Consider the following 17,412-nt stretch of genomic DNA (forward strand, 5'->3'; position numbering starts at 1 on the left):
TTGTGGAGTAAGTAAAACACCTTGCGAAAATCTGTTTTTCTTTAGCTGTGATTTCACATTTATTTGCGAGACTTTCCTCCTTTTATAGCACATTTGTTTATTGTCCTCCTTTCGGTTGCATAAGTTCGGCTTCAAAAAATACAACGCTTTCAACGCACATATATATTCATAATGGTATATCTAATATAGAGCTAATTGTAAGCTTAATGTACAAAAGAACGGTTTACGGTTAAAACTTAACAGCAAAAGCCTACGAAAACTAAATTTAAACTTTAAACTAGGAGTGCTAAGGCTAAAATCTAGAAAACGATCAGTAGAGTGGGAAAACCAATGAAACAGTTTATACAAAAATTAACGGCTAGCTAAAAATTACAAAAGTAAGCACTCGAGAATACTTGGAATCAAATGGCGAACACAATCAGAAGTCACACGCACACACTCACTCGCTCATACAACATTTGCCACGAACATCTGTATATATATCTGTATACATATATATATATATATATAGTATATGGAGCTAGGTGTATAGTCTTTTAACCAGCATAGTTTTTTTAGGATAGTGTAGTAATCGTAGTGGATAAGGTAGCTTTACAACGACGGATAGTTCAGTGTTTGTATTCGAAAATGCAGCGAAGCTTTTTGGGAATTACGACCTATGTAAGCCCGTAACTCCTGGTTACCTAGTAGAAGGACTCGTGGGATCCGTCCAGACATTGGCTGGCCATGTGGAGGGTGAGTGCCTGGTAGGGAAGGGGCTTGCCCATGCTCAGGTTGGCGGTCACGTAGACCAGGTAACTGGAACCCGGCTGGAGGTTCAGTATGGTCTCCGTTTCGATGTTGTCGGGACTGAGGGATATGGTATATTATTTTTAAAAACCTCGTTTTCTATGGTGCTGATATACCCACCTCTGCTGCCTTTCCCTACAAGTCATCCACTCAAAGTTCCTGTACTGCATCACCCGCTTGGGCACAAAGTCCATGCAGTAGTTTGTGGAATCCACAACGCTGCGATTGCGCTGCGGCAGATTGAACACTATGATGCAGTAGCTGCAAGTCGGAAATATAGTATATGATATATGAGAATTTTAGATCAGGATCGAACCTCAACTCGCGTTCATCTGGTGAGCCGTTCCAGGCGATGGTGGCTCGATTGCACCTCGTTCGCACATTGAAAACACTGGTGTTCTGTGGCAGTTCTGGCAAATCACGGAACAAAGCTTCGCTGCTCAAGGCCACCTGTAAGGTACATGGTTTTTGTATTGTAGTATATATATACTGGATAGATCATCCCCCCTTACCATAACTTTCTGGGCCCGCAACGCTTCATCCTCGTTGCTGGGCTCGAATCGCATTAGATACCTTTCGCCTGGTAGAACTCCTTTCTGCCTTATATACGTGGGACTGTAGAAGGCCTCCGTTCTTCCCACCTCATTTCGCTGGCGCAGCAGTTTCACCCTGATCTCGCTGCCGGAGCAGGGAATCAGGAGGTGCCTCATAAATGGCTCTTCCGCATCCAGTATCGTCTGCGGCACCTTGAAGCTGTACACCTGCTTGCCATGTTGTCCTCCGATCTTCAGTTGCATCAGAGCCTGCAGTTTCAGGGCCAGCGGTTGTGTGCGGTTGAAGTTCACCTGGCTGCTGGCCAGTCGAACGGTGAGATTCTGCCGAGCCTGGTGGACTCCGAACAGGTCCAACTGGTAGTTGCTCCTCGGGAGAAGACGACGCAGCATCTGCTGGCGCCTCTTCCCCGTGCACACGATGTGCAGATTCTGACGGGGATTGAGTCTCCTTTCCCTTTGAGGTGGTGCACCCCAGACGAGATCCATGGGATTGCCACCGGAGCAACTGGGGGTCAAGGGTCGCTGGTCCATGTAGGCGGACACCGCCTGGCAGAAATTATCGAAGGTTATTCGCGGGGTGTTCATCGAGACTCTTTGTACTACCAGGCAATAGTGCATGACATGGTAATCGAACTTGCTGAAATGATGTATGATATATAAGGTAGGTATAGAAAAAAATAAAGTACTCGAATGATAGTATGGAATAAGACCGCTGTTAATTAAAATTGGTATCTCATCAACGTGGAGTACTTTGTATAGTTTTAAGGGAAATGTTCCATCATCAAATTAATTCAAGGTATAGCATGTGGACTTCCTGTCCCCTTAATAGATTATAACTACAGGGTAGGTACTCTTGATATTTGCTTACATTTCTTTGACGGCAATGATATTTAAGAGGGAATAAGCAATGATTTATTTATTTTCATGCATTTTTACAGAAGGCATTTAACAGATAAGTTACTATCTCTTTAAAGGAAAAGAGAAACCTCGAAACGGGAGTTTTCTAATTTATTAAGGGGTATATACATTTTATTAAATGATTTTAATTAAACATCAAAAAAAAAGTTTGCAGTTTAGGTCAAATAATCTACCCAAGCAGTTAATGTTATTTAAATCAGGGATAACTAATTAGAGTACCATCTTAGCTATAGACTTCTTTGCCAAAGACCATGCCATGGTACTCTCATATGCTCTAACTAATCTTTGGCCACTTTTGGGTTCCCCAACTCACCTCCTGTCCCACTTGACGATCATCTCGCGCTTCCGCACGCGGTTCTGGGTGCGAATGGCGATCCGGTGCGTGGCGTTGAGGAGCGGCCAGTCGTGCTGGGGATGCTCCGCCAGGGCGTCCACCTTGAGGGCTCCCGAGTGGCGGGCCAGGACGAAGAGGTCGTACTGGCCGCGCAGGGCGCAGGGCAGCACCAGACTGCCCACAGACACACCTGGGCCAGGTGCCACTGCCGCCGGCCGAAGGAGGTTTCCTGCCGAGGCAGAGGTGATCACAATCAGGATGGCGGGGTTAATGAAGAGGCCTTGGGCCCCAGAAGGGCGGACTTACCTGTCTGATTGTAGTACATCTTGCGGCCCACGGGCGCCGAAAAGCGAATCGTCAGCGGCGTCGAGTCGTTCAGGTTCAGCACAAATCTGCAAAACGCAAAACGAGATGAAGGCGGCTTTTTCAGGGGCGGAGTAAGTGAGCTGTTAACGCCCTTTGTCAAAAATGATGACACTAAATTATCACACGCAATTTGTTTTGCCGCCTGTCTGGACCGAACTGCACCAAATGAGTCAGCGCCTTTTGGCCATACTCTGGTCCAAAGGGTCAGTCTGGTTGGTCAAGGGGTTAAAAAGGGACTCCTTAACTGCCTAAAATAATATTTTGAACCAATAGCTGTAAGGCTCAAAGTATTCGTGATATCACTACCATTTTCAAAGATTATGTTTGGAATATATGGATGCTGTTTTTATCTCTTCTTTTGTTAGGTCATCTTTATTTGTTATTTAGTTAACAATGATGTATAACATAACATATATTGGATGTAGTAATATTGCAGTATTAAAATGTTCTATCAGTTTCTAATTAGACCCCATTTAAAAGAGTGAATATCCTTAACCAGATCTGTTTCACAAATACCCCTTTTATCCGAAAAGAGTATTCCCTCCTCGACTTCCTTTATCCTTTGCCAACTTTGTTTATCCATCTTCTCGCCGATGCTGTTGCAACATTGTTGCAGCCAAAGATTGAGTTCAAGTCCCCTGGGCACTGGACTTTTTCTCAACTTGCTGAGTTTTGTATTGTAATTAAATGCGAAATTTACGAGCAATTTTTCTAATGACAAACTGCTAAGACAAACGAGCTCGCCGATACACCCACATGGCACATTGCACATTGAACATACCACACGAGATCCCGACAAGGATGCAGTTTGCAAGGAGCAGGATGGCCATTCCAATGCAGCAAATGACTCATTGACTTGGCTTATGGCCGGCCATCTCGAGTTTTATTTTTATGACCGGCTACTTCCGGCCAACGCCATGGCCCATCATCATCATCATGGTCATTATCATCATCGTCATCATCCCCCGCAAACCGAACAGAAGTTAGTGCGCCATTCTCAAGCCATCCCATATAATACCATATAGTCGTATTTTTGGCCGCCCTGCCAAAAGGTTTGGATTGATGGAGTGTTTTAATGCATTTCGACCATTGTTGGCGGTGGCGCCGCTGCGACTGAGAAAATATTTGCTTTAATTTAAGCCTTGCATGTTGCAATGGCGATTGTTTGGCTCTTGTTGTTGGGGCCATCCTTGTTGTCGGCACGATGACAGCAGTCAATTATACAAGGCAAACATCGGCCAAAGGCGAAAGTTGAATGCGCTCCCGGAATCCGAGGCTCGGAAATGATTTAATGCATTCCCCAGCAGCCCGCAGTGAGTGTTTTAATGGATTTGAAAGGCTGGGATTATCATACTACTGAGATTATTGAACTTTATCAGAACTATTTGATGTAGGACAGCTCAACGAATAATTTAAATTTGAGTGGTATAGTTGGAACTTCACTTTCCTAAATAAAATACATATATTGTAGAACTTTTACACTCATAATAACGAATATGCCCCATCTACGATGCGAAGGATATTCGCCCCATCGCATGCCCACTAAAATTCACACCAGCCGCAGTTAATTCGCCATTGTCCAACGTGACAGACACCAAAATGTGGTGGAATTATCAAAATGTCATCATAATCTTCCTACTGCAAGTTGGGAACCTGTCCCAGGGAATAGTGAATCCCTCGAATGAGACGGCCAACACGGTAATCTTCATGCTGCCCGAAAAGGATCTTGGTCCAGATGTTTGGAAGGCCGGAGTCGATTGCCTCGATAGCTTCTCGCAAATCTTCTTCTATCGCAATCCCGTGGAGCGCTACACTAGAGCTTACAACTTGGTGCTGGCCCACGTTTTCAAGCTATCCAGTCCGGCGGATCAGATCCAGGAGGGATTCAGCAAGCTAATCAACGAGGCAGCCACGGATCCCGGGGAACCACATAGACAGGAACTTTTTCAGATTCGCGTGATCTCCAACAAATCCAACAAGACGATCAAAAAATTGGGAGATCTTGTCCTGGCGGATAACTATGTGGTAATTGTGGACTCCGTGAAAACGTTACTTGATTTGGTTGAATATAACGCAGCCAAGATGTGGTCCTGGAATCCAGGTGCCCGTTTCCTGGTACTTTTTCACAATCCGCAGTTGTGGAAAAACCCTAGGTTTGTAGCAGAGGAGATTTTCCTAAAGTTAATGGAGAAGCATTATGTGCATCGAGTAGCTTTAATCTTTGCCACCTCCCCTACGGACTATAATCTGGTGGTCAATGATTACTATAGCAATGTGAACTGTAGGATTCTGGACGTCCAGAGTGTGGGTCAGTGCCACGATGGTCAGCTTTATCCCAGTCCCAAAATGGTTCACGCATCCATGTTGGACTACGTGGCTGGTTTCAGTCCCAGGAACTGCACCTTTTTCGTCTGCTCCTCCATCTCGGCCCCCTTTGTGGAGGCTGACTGCATCCTGGGCCTCGAGATGAGGATCCTTGGATTCATGAAAAATCGACTGAACTTCTATGTGAGCATTGTAGAACCCAATAAAAATACCTTTCAATAGGATTTTAATTTCAATCTACCAGAAATAATCCTCTTTTCCTCTTGACAGGTAAACCAAACCTGCAGTACTGAGTCACGTGGTGAGGTTGAACCCAATGGCACCTGGACTGGCTTGCTCGGAAAACTGACGAACAACGAGTGTGACTTTATAATCGGTGGCTACTATCCGGACAACGAGGTGGCCGAAGTCTTCTGGGGATCGGATACCTATCTGCAGGATGCGCACACCTGGTACATCAAGGTGGCCGAAAGACGACCCGCCTGGCAGGCGATGGTCGGGATCTTTGAGCCCTACACCTGGCTTGGCTTCATCCTGATTCTCATCATCAGCTGGTTGTTTTGGTTTGCGTTGGTCAAGATATTGCCAGAACCTAAGTACTACCAACAGTTGAGTTTGACGGCGATCAATGCCTTGGCTGTATCGATTTCGATAGCCGTTCAGGAGCGACCCATGTGTGAGTCTACGAGGATATTCTTCATGGGCCTAACTCTCTATGGGCTAAATGTGGTGGCCACCTACACGTCCAAGATGATAGGCACCTTTCAGGATCCCGGATATCTTCACCAGCTGGATGAATTGACGGAGGTGGTGGAAGTGGGGATACCCTTTGGCGGCCACGAGGAAAGTCGCGATTGGTTCGAGAACGAGGAGGATATGTGGATCTTCAACGGGTACAACACCTCACCGGAGTTTATACCGCAGACGAAGAACCTGGAGGCGGTCAAGTGGGGCAAGCGGTGCATCCTGAGCAACCGGATGTACACGATGCAGAGTGCCCTGGCGGATGACATATACGCCTTTCCCTACAACGTTTTCAGCAGTCCGCTGCAGATGATCATGAAGGCCGGCTTCCCCTTCCTCTTCGAGATGAACAGAATCATCCGGCTGATGCGGGACGTGGGCATCTTCCAGAAGATTGATGCGGACTTTCGGTATAACAACACGTATCTGAACAGGATCAACAAGATGCGACCCCAGTTCGCGGGCTCCGAGATTGTCCTGACCACGGAGCATCTGAAGGGACCCTTTGGCATCCTGGTGGTGGGCATCTGCTGCTCCATCCTCACATTTCTCGTCGAGCTAATGATCCGCCATTGGCCCTGCCAGCTGGTCAGTGGAAGCAGGAAGCAGCAGGAAAGGCAGAAGAAAAAGAGGAGACGGAGGAGGAGGACGAAGGACCCAAAGGATGGCCACTGGCAGCGCCAAGTTCAAGTGGCTCCAGTCGTACGATTTACGCCAGTCAAACGACGCAAAGTTTTCTAGGGACAAACAAGTCAAAAGTAAACTAACCCAAACTAACTCCCCTAGCTGGCTGCGATAAAATTGACTCAATTCACATAAATTTGCAATTGAGAGACACTGACTCTGACTGGCAATCCCACATCCCCCTGTAACCCCCCTCGAGTGTCTGGGTCTCTTGTCTGGTCTATAGTCTATATAGATATAGTATAGTCTGGTCCGTGCCGTTCGGGTCGCTTCTGTTACTTTTCACGCGAAATACTTAAAATCAGAGACAAAATTCTATTTTTGCAAACAACAACGACGCGGAGTCTGTGCCTCGTGCATTTGGGATTGGGAATGGGAGTGGGAATGAGAATGAGACTAAGACACCCCGCTTTCCGCAAATTGACAATCAGCTTCAGATTTCCCAGCTGCACTGCAGCCGGAAAACTCCGAGCGAAAACACAGATAAAGAACGAGTTAAGCAGATATCCCTATAAGTGGCGCATTCGCTGATTGCGAAGGAAGTTGCTGCAGTGCAGCCAAACAAATATCGCTTCGATATCAGATGGTACAAGTTTCGATTCGAAAATATCCCAAATGGAATTGGAAGTAGAACGCAAGACGTATATAACGGCAGAGGAAGGAAAACTTTGGCGGAATTATGTGAGTTACAGGATATAAATTTGGTAATTTCGTAGGGATTCCTATTTAATAGGTAGTCGATTTTAAGAATACGTAGGGTTTTGGTTAGATTTAATACTAGGTAAGCTTTAAATACAGAGTTAATTAACAATGTTGGACCTTGTAGTAAAAGAAAATACATATCATATTTCTATCTATAATTGCTTTCCTACAAGATAATGGAACTATTTTCAATTAAAGACATTATTTATTTGTTCTTCCAGTATCAATTAATCTTTTTTTAATATTGGGTAAAATATAATCAAAGAATTAAAAGTGTATTAGATATTCCATAAATCAGTTTTCCCGCTTGGAAAATTCCCATGCCTGTATTTTTTCGCCGAGCCACTTGTTGAGACGATTTATCATCTGTTTTCATTAATGGATCTTATGGCCGACATTGAGTGCCGGGGATTACTCATCCGCTGTCACTGGGAAGTCGAGTGTAAATAGAGCCCACCCACCCACTTACGCACACGGTTCGCATTTCACTTGTGATCCTGATGTCGGCCAAGAACACAACAATTATTTGATATCTCTATTATGCCCCAGCACACTAATTATACCCGTTACTCGTAGAGTAAAAGGGTATACTAGATTCGTCGGAAAGTATGTAACAGGCAGAAGGAAGCGTTTCCGACCCCATAAAGTATATATATTCTTGATCAGGATCACTAGCCGAGTCGATCTAGCCATGTCCGTCTGTCCGTCTGTCCGTCTGTCCGTCTGTCCGTCTGTCCGTATGAACGCTGAGATCTCGGAAACTATGAGAGTTACAATACTGGGATTAGGCACGCAGATTCCTGAGATTCCTGCGCAGCGCAAGTTTGTTTCAGTAGACTGCCACGCCCACTCTAACGCCCACAAACCGCCCAAAACTGTGGCTCCTACAGTTTTGATGCTAGATAGAAAATTTTAACTGAAATGTAATGTTCTCATCAATACCTATCGATTGACCCAAAAAAAAGTTTGCCACGCCCACTTTAACGCCCACAAACCGCGAAAACCTGTGACGCCCACAATTTTTATGCTAGATAAAAAATTTTAACTGAAATGTATTCGTCTCGTCATTACCTATCGATTGACTCAAAAAAAAGTTTGCCACGCCCACTTTAACGCCCACAAACCGCAAAAACCTGTGACGCCCACAATTTTCATGCTAGATAAAAAATTGTAACTGAAATGTATTGGTCTCGTCGATACCTATCGATTGATCCAAAAAAAAATTTGCCACGCCCACTCTAACGCCCATAACGCTTAAATCTGTATACCGCCGGTAGGTGGCGCATTTTAATCTCGCTTTGCTGCTTGCATATCTCCATTTAGCTGAGTAACGGGTATCTGATAGTCGAGGTACTCGACTATAGCGTTCTTCCTTGTTTTGACTCTGATACTGATTCTGTGAGTGATTCACGTCGAAAACAATGCGAAACAAAGGCACACTCAATTACTCACACCGAAATGGGCACAGTGAGCACTTAGTGTCTGTAATTTGAAAATTGCTCTACCCTTCCCCTTGGCTGCGTCTCTATTTTTTGGGAAATTTAGACTATTGAACTATGGCGTTGATGCGAAGTCGTCTGACTAAGAGCGACGCCCCTCTGTCTGTTGCTGTTCGGTTTGGTATGGTTTGGTTTTGGTTTTGGCTTTGGCTTTGGCTCTGTCGATTGCGATTCCTATTCTGATTCCCATTCCTCAGTCCCATCTACATCCACATCCACATCCACATCCTCAGACTTACTCAGTCTCGACCGAGTATTTTCGTACTCTGTCAAGTGCTAAAAATACATACTATGCCCACTACACTCGTAGGAGATCTTTTCTGGCGGCGCACAATAATGACGACGATGCCGATGTTGATGTCGATGTCGATGTCGATGCCGAGTTGATGATGATGGGGCATTGGTCATTGTGCGAGATTTTGCCTGTGCTACAAGGTCTGCGTAGTTCTGAGCTAAAACCAAAACAAAAACCTACAAAATAAAAAGGCCAAAAACGAATTATGCTTCGCATTTTATGGCAATTTGTTGCTGCTGCTGTGGCTGCTTTGATGCGCTTACAAATAAATAGTTTCACGCCATAAAAGTCGAGATGCGGGCGGGTTTTTGCCGAGTGTCGGGCCGGGCAATAAAAGTTGTTTACACCGCCTGAGCCTGCGGCGCACATAAAAATGCAACGCCAACAACAATCAACAAACAGCATCAACATATTAACAACATTTTGCCTGCGTTCCCTGCACAAAATGGCTGTGAAAGGGATATATCTGCTATATGACTGGTTGATGTTGGTCCAATTATAATCCTTCGAAATTACAAATACATTTAAGCTAAGAAAAACAGCTATAACAATGTACAGCTAATCAAAACTGAATAAAATATTTGCTTTTCAAAGTGTTTATAGAACATATTTATTATAGTAAAGTCACTTAGGTAAATATATTTGATAGCCTGAGCATTACAATATATAAGATTTTTACAATAACCTCTTTTAGTGCACCTATTAGGTTTTTGTAAATATATTGGCTGTGAAAGGGATATATCAGTTATGCGGCTGATTGATAGTGGTCCAATGGTAGTCCTTGGAAATTGCTTGATTTAAAATAAAATATATTTAAGTTTAAGTAAAACAGCTAAAGCAATATAGAGCAAATCGAATAGAATACAATATTTGCTTTTAAAAGTGTTTATAGAACATATTTATTATAGTTAAGTCTCTTAGATAAATATATTTGATTTTAAAGGATTTTTACAATAAACTCTAGGTGCAATACTATTATATTTTTTTAAATGATGTATATAAACATTAATAAAATATTAAAAGAAGCTTGCAATTCATTTGTGTTTCCTGTATATATCTAGTGTACAACAATATCTTTTCATCAGAGGAAAGCACATATACCAAATCCTTTTCAAGAGGTATCCCACAGTCGAGTGAGTTCCCTTCTAGGCGGCCAGACAATCACCTTTCCGGCAGTTTTGGGGTTTGTTTTGATTTCAGGCCACTGACTGTATGACTGGGTGACTGGCAGCCCCAACTAGCCAGCGAATGCCACATGCCACAGGTGGCCGCAAGTGGCATCCGCGTCCAGAATGATCGACTTGCGAATGCGAATCGGGAATTGTGAATTGCGAATGGCGAATTGGGAACGGGAGCGCATATTGCGCCGTCGAATTAAGTCGTTAAATTAATATTTATGATTTGTTTGCGCAAAAATATTAACGCTCGCCCCTTGATTGGTGGATGGAAGGATACGCACGGGGCCACTAGGCATGGGATTGGTAGTGGGAATGGGAATTTGAATGGGAATATGGTTGAGGGGTACGAGCCTGCTGATTCTAGCAAAACGCTTAATGGCTGCACGCGTCATAAAGCCGATATTTGCCATAGCTTCTTTAGCGACCACTACCAACTCCTTTCACACGCTCAGCAAAGTGGGCAACTCGAGCCGAACGTCACGTACTCTGGTTCTGGATTTTGGATCTGGACTCTGGGCCCTCGGATCTTGGATCTCGAATCTCCAGAGCACCGCGAGCTGGTCACTCGAGCTGCCTTTTGGAGGCAATTGGAGCACTCTCGCCGGGTCGCGCGACACCAAACTATATTATATATAGTGGGGAAGAAGTGAAGGAAACGAAGCCAGAGCACTGAAAAAGCGAAACGAAAAAGGAGTTGACGACAAACCACGACATTAATTTGAATGTTTGCCGGCGTTCTGTGGCAAATGATCGAGTGTTATACGAGCCGAGGCCTCCAGTTTCCCCGCGACGGTTCGCACGTTCACTGGAGAAGATGAAAACCGAAAACCGAAAACTGAAATCCCGTAGTCGAGTGGCCAGAGCCTAAGCGAAAACGTGACGGGCCTCTTTTGACCCAGGCGCAACTGCTGCGGCCCAAGGGAAACCAATGAAAGCCGTAAAAAAAAGAACGTTACTCATACGCCACGTGCAACGCAGCGGGAACAGTGGAGCAGAGCAATGTTCGATTCGGTCCCTGTTAATGGGAAACTCTAGGCGGGCATGGGAAATTCAATATAAAGGTGCAGCAGAAAATAAAATATAGGTGTCACAGGAATTTATAGCCAACTATTTGAAAAGAAAAACCGAAAAGAAAAACTTAAACTGAAATAAGATAGTCGGTATTTTACTAGATCTTTCTTGGAGTCTAATAGAAATCGAATTCTCTTTTAAAAAGTAACGGTTATTTAATCTAAAGAGCAATATGATTATTATATTTGCACATTTTTGGATGTTTTCAGAACATCAAAAATTTAAATTTTATTAGAAAAATCGAACCTGCATATCTACCTTACATTTGGTTTATTTACTTTTGAGGTTTAGTGTACTATATATAATCTTGAGATTTCATAGTAGAAGTAAGTAATATTAAAGATCTAATAATGTAATACCTTTTTAGTAACTATAGGTCAAAGAATTTCCTTTTTACCCATCAAAACCAGCTCAGAAGTTCCAAAAAGTTGTGAACACCAAATAATCATAGATTATAGAGGGAGTACTTCCTATAAGTCAAAAGGTTTGGACATATAATCTGGGTCTGCATCCACCGTGCGATTTGTGGCGGCAGCTGGGAGGACAACAAAAGCTCAAACACTAGACAAATAAGAAGAAGAGCGACGGGACCACACACATGCAGAAACACACACACAAACACGTAGGACGACTTTAAAAAAAATCTGGCTATGGATTTCGTCTCTTTTTTTTTTTTTTGTTTGGCCAGCCACACGTCGTGGTTATAAATTATTTTTTTGCTCCTGCCGACTACTTCTTCTCGCAGAGTCGCCCCTAAGTTTGGCTCTTTTGGCCATCTTTCGCATTTGTTTGGCCGTAATTTGATTTGTGTGGCAGGCGGCGTCGCCATCGCACTTAGCCGTATTGCTGCCCGTCATCGGAAGACCGTAAACCGTAAGCCGAAAACCGAAAATCGAACTCACCGCTTCCTCTGCCGCTCCGCCAAAGCAATATGCACGGGCACATCCACGTAGAGGTCCTCCAGGTCGTCGAAGTCCTTCAGCATCTTGCGGTACCGCTGCTGCGAAGGACACTTTTGCGGCGGAACTGGCGTCGCCTTGGCCACAGCCGGCGAACTGGAGTCCTGGTTCAGGGGAGGCTGCAGCAGCTCCGTGGAGTCGAGGATAATGCGATTGTTGGCCATCGGCAGGTGGGAGATCTCCGCGAGGAGCAGCGGGCTGAGCAGGAGCACCAGCAGCAGCTCCACTCCTGGCAACATGGTTCTCTTGTTTTTTTCACTTTATTTGGTATAAACTATCCACTTGTTTAGTTCTTGTTTTTGGACTTTTAGCTCTGACAATCGTTAAGCCCCAAGTTTTTATTCAATTATTTGCTTTTTCTAACGAGTAATTTATTTAATAACTAGATACTTTCAATGGCTAACAAATTGGATTTATTTCTTGTTTGTCGCATGTTTTTAATTGAAGTTCGGGGAACATTTGTTGGCCACCCAAAATCTACAAATTGCTTTACTTAATTTTTTTTAATTGAACAAAACTGTGCCTCAAAAATCTAGCCGAACTTTATTTACTTATTTTCAAAAGAATATAATTGAATCAATTTATTTGCTCTTCCTGGCTAAAGTTTATCTAGCTTAGGATACTTCTACTATAATTTTATGGACCCAAACTTGAAACTCTAAGTTTTCTTTTCCCCTTTTTCGCCTTGTTAATATCCCATATAAATTTTAGTCTTCCCAAGTCTTCTCCTTCTCGTAATTGTATTAACTAGTTTTCATTTCCTTAGCTCACTTTCCTTTAGAAATTTCCAAGGAAGCTTTACAATTTCGCTGGGATACAAAAGTCGATGTTTCTGTCCGACGTTTAATTCTCTGCCTCCCCTGAAAAAATGCGTTTCGGTTCTAATCCGTAAATCCGAAAATCCCGAAAAGCGAAGCCCTCGACTCGACTCTCCTCTCCTTGCGACGCACTGTGGCATCCAACCCCCTGCCACTTCGTCTCCTGGTCTTCTGTCCTCCGCACAATTAAGGCCTGTCAAACCTTTGACACACGTCGCCTGGTGTCCCCCCCAAAAAAACAAGGCAACAAATCCACCCACAACTTCTTTGGCCAAAAAATAAAAATGTATTTTTTCCCTCTTTTCTTTTCAGGGGGAGTTACGCTATGCGTCGGCTCCTCTCTTCTGGGTTCCTCGGCTGTTTTTGGGGGCGCCCAATTAATTGGGGGCTGCAGTGAATGTGAATCGATTCTCGGAACTGTTAGATTTGCTAATTGCGGCTGCCCGCTGACCCTTTCTTCTTCTCCGGGGTCCCACTTTAATTAAAGTTCTGCGAATTTGCGTGTGCCGCAACAATTGGCCGCCAGGGGGCGTGGATGGCTGGAAAGGGGGGCGTGGCGCGACTGGGGCTAAAGCACCACCTGTGGCTATGGAACACGAGCAATTAGCCGATGGCCCACGCACGAGCACTCTTACTTTTACTTTGCGACCAAAAACACTTTTCATAAATTGGTATTTTGATTTGTGGTTGCACGCATAGTTGGAATACTTTTAGCGGGCTTTTCGCCGGGTTTCCGCCGTTTTACGCCGTATTTTCCACTCGGAGCACACGCGACACGTTTCCCGGGTGCGGAAGTTTAGCTTCTGGCACTTTTCGCTGCTGTTTCCGCTTTTCTCGATTCTCGATTCTCGACGCTCGTCCTCGTCGTCCGTCTGCCTTGACGTGCAAACGCAAAATGCCCGAGAGTCGTGCGCAAAGAAAGCCAAAAAGCCCGAGCGTCGAGAGCAAGAAGCGACTGCGACGCCGGCGGAGACGCCGACGACGGCAGCGACGCCGGCCGAGGCAGCGGCAGCTCCCAAGGAACGAAGAAGGCCCCAACCGAGTACCGAAGACGGCCCGAAGTCTCCCCCACGCACACACACACCGAGAAAGCCCGAAAAAAGTCAGAACACACGATATAATCGAGGGCCCCGACTTTCAGATACCCGCTACAGACTTTCTAGGTTCGGAACATGTTGCATACTTACAAGGATTTGTATCTTTAAGAAAAGTTTTTAATAATCTATGTAGATTTTGATAATACAAACCAGTATGTATGTAAAGTATTCTTTTCCTACAAAAAATCCTAAGATACCCTCTAGTCCAATTCAAAATATATTGCTAGTATACAGGCACTAATATTAATTTTATTATACCATACGAGATGTATATATGTGCCCATTTCTAAAATGGTACGTTGATACATTTGGACAATAGAAATCTATTATCAAAGTTATATCAGGAATATCTTATAGGGTTCTTTACAGCCTTTATCTGTCTTAATATTTAAAAATATTCTGTATTCCAGAATAGAAAACCTTTAGTTATGAACACCTATACACCTTATGTATAGAGTCCGAGACAATTTCTTCCCCCTGTTACATTCTCTTCCCCAAATCCAGTATACCTCTTCCACTCTACGAGTAACGGGTATAAGAATAAGAAAAACAATACATACACTTTTTGCTCTCCCTTAATTAATGCTTCGCTTTGGGCCTGCCCCATTGATGGCTTGTGTTGTTTTTTGTCGCGCCAACATTTTTGATTTTTGAAATTCGTTTTCAATGAAAACCAGAACAGTATAGAAGAAGTATAAGAAAAAGAACAAGAGCCCAGAATCAGTGGAATAACATGTTGTGCGTTGATTTTTTATGTGCCGCACGTGACTTTCGGTGGAAACCCTGAGCGCCACTCGGCCGCGTCTTGGTAGCAACCCCTCCCGGGGATCTCGAAAGGGGATTCCCCGCCAGCCGTCCGCATGCAAAGTGCCCAAGTGCCCCCACATGAAATCGGAGCTGGCCGAAACACGGAAGATAAACATTAGATCCGAGTGGTAGTGCTATAGGCGGCGAAGTGAAGTGGATGGCATGGGGATGGGGATGGGGATGTGGATGCAACATGCGATGAGGCGATGCTCTGGAAACGCTTTGACAGGCGAGTGTTTGCCGATTCGAGTGCATGTGCAGCTGGGTTCGGGTATTACATGTGTCCCCCAAGTGATTAAAGCTATTCCAGGGCAGCGGTCGCAGCTGTAACAGTTGCCAAGCAAGGCTAGGTCTGAATACATCCCATTTGGGGATTAAGCTATTAAGCTAGGTCATTAATTGCTACAAAGTGGGAAGAAAATTTAATAGGAAAGATAAATAGTTGTCATATTCGTTACTGGATAAGTTAGAAGGAAGCGTTTCCGAACCTATAAAAAAAAGGCATTTTTTTTCATCCTGATCACTAGCCGAGTCAATTTTGCCATGTCCATTTGAATGTTCACATCTCGGTAACTATAAAAACTTCAAAGTTGGGATTAAACATGCAGATTCTAGAGATTCCTGCGCAGCGCAAGTTTGTTTCAACAAAGTGTCACACCCATTCTAACGGCCACAAACCGCTCAAATCTGTGGCGATTTTTATTTAATTTTTTTCTAATGCTCCATTTTATAAAAAGCTATTGTAAAGAATTATTGTAACTAATAAGTTAAATTACCCTACTAACTTCATTAACATGCACTCAGGAAACACTTTAAAACGATGTATTTTTTTTAGTTTATACTATTAATATTTTTAAAATCTGTTCATTTTCCAACGTCAAACATTTATTTACATTTCTGTATGATCTATCTCATATAACTATACCTTATCCGTTAGTTCCTGTTTTGTAATTTAAGATGTAGCGGAACAGAAACCACGTAAATGTCCACTACAAGTTATTATGAAATTTTCGCTGGCATTATTATGCATTTTGCTGATATAAACAAATTAGTTTTTGCTGAGCTCCGCCTTTTTTCCCGCCGACATTTCTGCGATTTGGCTGGCTTCACCTGTGAGAGTGTGAGTTTCAGAGGGGGTTTTCCCGGAATTCTGACAGCATAAAGCGAGCGAAAAAGGCGAGGTAAAACAACATTTTTGCCCTGTGACAGGAAGGAAATGAGTTGCGTCTGGCCGTAGCGTAGCAACAAATTAACAGCAAATTAGTTAGAAAAGCAGCCAGCAATTTTAGTGACTTAATCAGCAGCAGTTTATGGTGGCAGGGCATTCGGGAGGAACAGGTAGCCGGTGGCAGGAGGCAGAAGGCAGGAGGCAGGAGCATCGAGAGTTGACAACGGCCAACCTTGGAGGCGCCCCTGCCGCGCATTTCTCAGGGGTCCGCATCCCCGATCCTCCGTCACCCATCCTCCTGGTCCCTGCTCCCTGCTCAATCCTTCATCCTCCAGGTCCAATCTCATGCATAATGCAGGGCGCTGCCCGCCTGTCAGTGCGACTCTGTCCGGAGTCCATTCCCCCAACCCAACAACCTAAGCCCAAGCCCCTTCCAATCCCAGCTCCATGACGCTGATGGTGGCCCAGAGTCGGCGTTGCATTTTCAACAAATTAATTATTGGCGAAGAGGTGGAACAAGTCACTTAGCTGCCGAGTAGAATGTGCCCTTGTTCCACGGCGATCGAACGTTAATTTGGCAGCAGCTTAGGGGCTTTCGGTATGGAATGTGCCCTTAATTGGCCCAAAATTTTAGGTATTTTTTTAATACTTTTTAGATTAATTATTATACATTAAACATTTATCTAATCGTTAAGAATTTAAGCTTGTTCTTATAAAAATGTAATGATTTTCCTATTTAATCTTTGAAAAGTTCCATCATTAAAGTCTGAAATGTATACTCTTGGTTAAAGTATCTTTATATATTTCTTATTGGTCTAGCTCATATATCTAGCTATAATATTTATTCAACCATCAATTTTTAATTGAATTATGATTTTAATAAATCTTTTTTCCCTTCTGCTCCTCTACGTTTTAACTATTTTTGACCACCTATACGCGTTTTTATTCTGACAAATTTTTGATTGATTTTCTTTAAATCGCTGACATGCCAGTAAATGCCGCGCGAATCAAGTTGAGTGCATTTTGCTGTTGACACAATACTTCAGCTGTTCCATTTGTGTAACGATAGAGTCAACACGCTGCTCCCGACAATCGATCAGCGAT

At 43.8% G+C, this 17,412-nt stretch overlaps 2 protein-coding genes across 4 annotated transcripts; one reads left to right on the top strand and one right to left on the bottom strand.

Moving 5' to 3' along the window:
* Nucleotides 1–30: 30 nt before the first annotated feature.
* Nucleotides 31–14,126, bottom strand: nord (neuron derived neurotrophic factor nord). 3 transcript variants are annotated; one of them, XM_017075167.4, is made up of 8 exons: nucleotides 13,945–14,126; nucleotides 12,362–12,777; nucleotides 2,902–2,987; nucleotides 2,575–2,824; nucleotides 1,302–1,980; nucleotides 1,106–1,239; nucleotides 910–1,050; nucleotides 31–849 (listed from the first exon to the last, which is right to left on the bottom strand). In XM_017075167.4, the coding sequence occupies exons 2-8, from the start codon at nucleotides 12,655–12,657 to the stop codon at nucleotides 684–686; spliced, it is 1,752 nt and encodes a 583-aa protein (XP_016930656.3). In that variant the 5' UTR covers nucleotides 12,658–12,777; nucleotides 13,945–14,126; the 3' UTR covers nucleotides 31–683. The 3 variants fall into 3 exon arrangements, with proteins under 3 accessions (XP_016930656.3, XP_016930655.3, XP_036669336.3); XM_017075166.4 differs by having other exon boundaries at nucleotides 13,872–14,126; XM_036813441.3 differs by having other exon boundaries at nucleotides 13,817–14,126.
* On the top strand, nucleotides 4,669–7,401 carry Ir60a (Ionotropic receptor 60a). The gene is made up of 2 exons (XM_017071880.4): nucleotides 4,669–5,469; nucleotides 5,557–7,401. Exons 1-2 carry the CDS (start codon nucleotides 4,669–4,671, stop codon nucleotides 6,769–6,771), a joined length of 2,016 nt encoding a protein of 671 aa, XP_016927369.4. The 3' UTR covers nucleotides 6,772–7,401.
* Nucleotides 14,127–17,412: the final 3,286 nt, after the last annotated feature.

This window comes from Drosophila suzukii, chromosome 2R (genome assembly GCF_043229965.1).
Source record: "Drosophila suzukii chromosome 2R, CBGP_Dsuzu_IsoJpt1.0, whole genome shotgun sequence".
Classification (NCBI taxonomy): Eukaryota; Metazoa; Arthropoda; class Insecta; order Diptera; family Drosophilidae; genus Drosophila; species Drosophila suzukii.

Coding starts and splice junctions, on each gene's coding strand:
- Ir60a (XM_017071880.4), top strand. CDS start 4,669: ATGCTGCCCGAAAAGGATCTTGGTCCAGATGTTTGGAAGGCCGGAGTC. Junction 5,470..5,556: donor AAAATCGACTGAACTTCTAT/GTGAGCATTGTA, acceptor TCCTCTTGACAG/GTAAACCAAACCTGCAGTAC.
- nord (XM_017075167.4), bottom strand. CDS start 12,657: ATGTTGCCAGGAGTGGAGCTGCTGCTGGTGCTCCTGCTCAGCCCGCTG. Junction 1,240..1,301: donor TGCGGGCCCAGAAAGTTATG/GTAAGGGGGGAT, acceptor TGTACCTTACAG/GTGGCCTTGAGCAGCGAAGC. Junction 1,051..1,105: donor CCAGATGAACGCGAGTTGAG/GTTCGATCCTGA, acceptor TCCGACTTGCAG/CTACTGCATCATAGTGTTCA.